Below are 5,318 nucleotides of genomic sequence, written 5' to 3'. Positions count from 1 at the left end.
TGTTTGTATGAATGGTATATTATAATAAAAACATAGATAACATCTGAACACCGGATCTCGCTTCCTGCTTTATTTGACGGACAAGGGGACGGAGAGACATCTTCAGACATTCAATCGATTGTGTTTGGTTGCAAGGGGATTCAAAGACACTTATCACCCGGTTTGTTCACAACTCCCTTAAACTCGGCACTTGTCTGTCGTGAACTTTGCGCAATCAATTACTGGAGAAAGCGCCGTGAGACCGGCCTGTCAATGCTTTAATCTGACACTTCAATCGAAATTAACAGGCAAGCGCCTGTAAAAAGCGGTCAATCCATGCACCAGAGACTGTCTTTTGTATCACATCCGATCTGCTCTCCTCTCTACAACAGAAATGCTTCTTTGCCGTATCGTGTTATCTAGAGCAATTCAGTAAATCGATCAGAGAAAGTTCTCTGGAAAATTAGCACGGGTTACATGTACTACTTGCGACAGAACATGATCGCCGAATGATGGCGAGCGATGAGAAGTGATTGATTCTGACAACAATTAATCGCCAAGAACCTCTTAGAGGCATCTCAAGCTACGACTCATCCCTCATCGGAATAAATCCGTGCAAACAGGACCACGCAACTACAAACATGTTTAGCGTTCTCAGCGAGGATGACAAGTATGGCACAATTTTAACCTACTTTTAAAAATAAGGCATCATTTTTTTGAGTGTTTTTTTAAATTTACACTCGTCTGCACAGACGGGTGTTAATTACTACACGACCGTGGAATCGAAGGTATATTGATTTAGGAGTTTTTACCGGCTTGTATCACACGGACGCTTACACCGATTTAATTCCCAAACATTATCGTGTACACACAACTTGAAAACTCAGACTGACATGTATTACTATCAACGTTGATTTGACAGCCTGGTGATACGACTGGTTGTACCGTTTCTGCTTCTGCTAACATGTTTTCAAGGTGAAGTGGGCACGCACGCAGGAAATTAAGCAGCACGTTTGCTTTGAAATTGTTAATCACTTTGAAATTGCAGATGCACCCATCAATGGACACGTAAACAAGTACAGCAGCCGGGACGACGTCTAACGGCGCCTTTTTTATGGTCATAGTTAGAGTGGTTAAAGGTACAAACTGTGACATACTTCAAGTTGGGGAAAAAGTATCAAAATGAGTGCGGCGAAATACTCCCCGCCTCTTGACTATGAAACTTCTTCTGAAGCTAGCAGCTTCTTCGAGGCTGGCTCGTTCAATGATTCTGATAACGAGACAGGGTATGCGCCAATGAACTGTCACTTACCAGAAGCGCCAATCGCAGTGAAGGGAGTCATTGGCCTCCTCACCATCATCATCATTATCCTTGGAATCTTCGGCAATGTCCTCGTTTGTCTGGTGGTCATTCGGCGTCCTAAGATGCGAACCGTCATCAATATTTTTATTTGCAATCTCGCCATTTCGGACCTGATATATGCTGTCTTAGGATTCCCTATGAACATCACGGCGTATTTGAGCTTCGTGTGGGTACTGCCTAGCTTCCTGTGCAAGGTTTCAGCTTATGTTCCCGCCGTGATGAGTTTTGTGTCGACGCTCACGTTATCCGCCATCGCAGTTGATCGCTTCTGTCTCGTGGTCTATCCACTCCTCAAGCCCATCAACAAGACAAGATGTTACATAGCGCTGGCTATCATTTGGTTGATGAGTACAAGCCTTACCTTACCTATTCCAATCTTTACCGATATTGAAGATTATAGTTTCTATTTTGGGCAAAAAGTTGTAATATGCCAAGAAACTTGGCCCAAAGGTCACGATCGAAAGCGCTACAGCATTGCCATGTTTCTTATCCAGTTCTTTTATCCCTTGTTACTAGTATCAATCGCCCACACGTGTATATCTGTAAAGTTGAGTCGAAACGTGCGACCGGGAATGCGTGGCCGGGATAGTGAAGTTCGGGAGAATCATCGCCGGCAACGAATGAATCGCATGTTATCAGCAGTAGTCATTGTATTTGTAATGTGCTGGTCACCATTCAATATCTTTCTTCTCCTACATGAATTTGGAGTAGCTGTTCCATGCATATGGATGATGATCTCCCAATTAATCGCAGGGAGCAGCATCATCGTGAATCCCATTCTTTACGCCTGGTTGAATGATAATTTCCGGAAGGAATTCCATCGCTTGTTGCCTTTCCTCACGTGTTTAGAGGACGCTATGTCAGTGGTATCTAACAAGAGCACGACAGGGGCGGTGTCAGGATCAAACATCAATGGAAACATCAAACGTAAGGAGAGGCCCACAGGAGCTACGTACCTTCAGCCCACCGCGGCAGAGAGTACCGTATCAGGAGCTACTCCAATACTCAACACTCGTAAACTTGCTGTAGAGGATACGACGATGTAACCCGTCACATTGCTTATTTCTGCTAGGAAAGGACTAGCCCTTGGAACATGAATAAGACTGAACGATTTCAGTGGACGAATCTATAAGAAAAAAAAATGTCGAACGTTTCATTGAAACAGTGTTAATCTTTGTCACAGAAGTGACGATGTCTCCTAAACTATTTTCTTCCTCATGCAGTACACGTAATCAGAAGTGCAAATGTGAATGCAGATGTGTCCTTCTCACCTCCTTGGTGTCGCAGAATAGGACCTGAGAAACGGATAAGATCAAAATTGAGACGCAATAATGTGTCCTTGTATAGCGATTGCTTCCAGCACACTGAACGTGAGGAAATTCTGTAAATCAGGACTCAGCGGGCATGAGACACTTCGTGAAAATAAAATTAACAACTGTTAACTTGGAAATGTCGACAACGGTCAATGACGACGAATCGTAGTACTCTATCTCTTTCTCTGAAAAATGGCAACAAAGAACACGCACCTGCCCTCTAAGAAATTTGAAGAAAGAAAAATCGCTGAGCAACGAGCAGACGCAACATGCAACATCAGCAAAATCGTTAAATGTCATTTTTTTTTGTCATAACATTTTTTGAAATCATCTAAGTAATTTTGTTTTAATGAACTTCATGAGTATCAGTACATTTTCCTAGATTAATTTCCTCTCTTTGGTATTTTGTGTTGTTATTTTTTTTAAAAAGAGAATCGATTGCCTTGCTGAAGAAAGAGTATTTACATTTCATTGTTCCGACCTTATCATGTACATCACCTATTTCTCAAGAAAATTGGCCCAAAAGGAAGATATCTGTGCAAGCCATATACGCTTGCACGATCTCTGAGATTCCTGTGTTATGACAGAGTTGATATGGTATTGCTTTAAAGCTCACCAACCACCAAACCTGTTTTGCTCTTGATGTAAGGGGTTCCATTTCGCTTTCCTGTATTCAAACAATGAGAAGAGTGATTACAGAAACACGATCGCAAGTAATTTTGAAAAATCGACTCGAGGGCAATGTTAATATCCATTGTTTTTCCCATTGCAATTATGTACGAAATTACGTAATACGTGATTGTCATGTTCACACACATTCAAAAGGTAATGCTGAAGGATATCAAAATTGCCTTGGGTTCGATATTTCGAAAGTAGTTTCGATCGTGTTCAGTCTAAATACACTCCCAATGAACTGTAAACGTAAGAGATTGTTGAGCAGACAACTTAACGCACGCAAACGCACTCGCATAGAATATGGCGCGCATGGGACCCAAATCCGACTTGGGTTCCTTGTGCGCCCTATACGCAGGGTTTTTATGTATTCTCTATTTTCGTCATACTCCTTAACCATTTACAAAAAGAATGATAAATCTATTTCATGAGGTCAATTTAATTCAGTTGACCTGCACACAATTTCTTCCTTTTCAAGTGACTGGTAGACTTCAATTACCATATTTGCTCATAAGATGTATAAATGTTATAATACATGTCAATGAGCTAAAAAAAAAAAAAAATTGTTCTGTTATATAACTGAAAGTATTATTCGCATTGTGTCTTACTGATGTGCTATATGCCACAATCAAAATGTATGAGTTTACCTTTTTGTTCTAAGCCCTATGTTTATTCATTCCATGAAATGGTCTTTATTGTGGTTACGACGGACATGCTTCGCAATTAAAGGGATGAATAGTTTCCCGATTTCCTCTCATTACATATCTATAGTGGCCGTTAATGCAAAGCGATATGAAAAAAAGAAATATTTGAAAAATTCAGTCATAAATAGCCATAATTTTATAATGATGTTAATTACAACATAATCTTATTAAGATAGAATTAGAATGATCGTAATAAAAAGAGTATGACATGCGAAATATTTTAAAGTGCATTGGTATAAAACTATATTGAGGTATGTTGCAACCACTTTTTTTTGTACAGCCTATGCGTAGAATGGCGGGTCCTTTATGGTGTCACGTGATGGGGAGTGCAATATCGTCTTCTTGCCTAAAACTTTCAAATATTCATTTGTGACCATTTACGAGTATAATCTCGTTGTTCAAGAAACAGAAATGTCATGTTTTAACGATTCCTTAATTTGCCGACAAAGCTGGAGAAGGTTCATGCATCTTGAAATGTATTGATACATTTTTCCTTCCCGCACCACACAGACACAACAAATTAATTGCTGAAAAATACATAACCCAAATTTAGAAGAAAAAAAAAATCCAAAGTACTATTGACTCTTTACGATAAATCTTAAGTTAATAGATTCACAGAATTAAAATCGAATTTATAGATAACCGTATAAGCTCTTAACCGTTTGAATAAAGATTGAACAGCAAGGTTTGGTCAAATAGAAAATGTTGTGTCGATGAAGAACTTCTCAATTGTATATCTCTGCGTTCGATGGTTAAACGGAATGGAGTAATTCCTTGAAAATCATACGTATCACAAGATATTCAATTTCATGTCGATCCTTTCCATTGTACACGTGCTCTACCTATGCCGCACCGATTTTTATAATAATTTACAAATAAAATCATCCGCATCGGCTTAGTTTTTCGATTTACTATTGAATTCGATTTCTACAATGTTTCCCTTATGAGTCAGGTCATATTAAATAGCCTATTGGGTTTGTACATGTATGTGTGCCAAACCATTACACCCTTTATTGTAGTGTAAATAATGTAAGCGAAGAGTAAATTGTTTTCAACAACAAGTAGTTCACCCTACTCGGGGGCGTCAACATTTTATTGCATGTAAAGGTTGTCGTACTGGCACTACCATGACATGGCATTAAAATGGGTACAATTATTGTCAAAAGTCATAACAGTTAGACATATTTAACCTACTTCACTCATTTTGTGGTACAAATAGATGAAATTCTGTAGCAAAACTGATAAATTTCAATTCAAACCGTAATCTAAAATTGAGCAAGGAATTCC

The 5,318-nt window shown here is 39.2% G+C and overlaps 1 protein-coding gene across 1 annotated transcript; it reads left to right on the top strand.

Annotated features, from left to right (window-relative positions):
* The first annotated feature begins 738 nt into the window (after positions 1 to 738).
* LOC115918648 (neuropeptide Y receptor type 2-like) lies at positions 739 to 2,652 on the top strand. The gene has a single exon (XM_030985904.1). The coding sequence runs from the start codon at positions 1,162 to 1,164 to the stop codon at positions 2,386 to 2,388; it is 1,227 nt and encodes a 408-aa protein (XP_030841764.1). The 5' UTR covers positions 739 to 1,161; the 3' UTR covers positions 2,389 to 2,652.
* Positions 2,653 to 5,318: the final 2,666 nt, after the last annotated feature.

The sequence above is a fragment of the Strongylocentrotus purpuratus genome, unplaced genomic scaffold (genome assembly GCF_000002235.5).
Source record: "Strongylocentrotus purpuratus isolate Spur 01 unplaced genomic scaffold, Spur_5.0 spur5_scaffold_15, whole genome shotgun sequence".
Taxonomy (NCBI): Eukaryota; Metazoa; Echinodermata; class Echinoidea; order Camarodonta; family Strongylocentrotidae; genus Strongylocentrotus; species Strongylocentrotus purpuratus.
The sequence above is the reverse complement of the archived record's forward strand: the minus strand, read 5'-3'. Positions and strand labels throughout refer to the sequence as shown.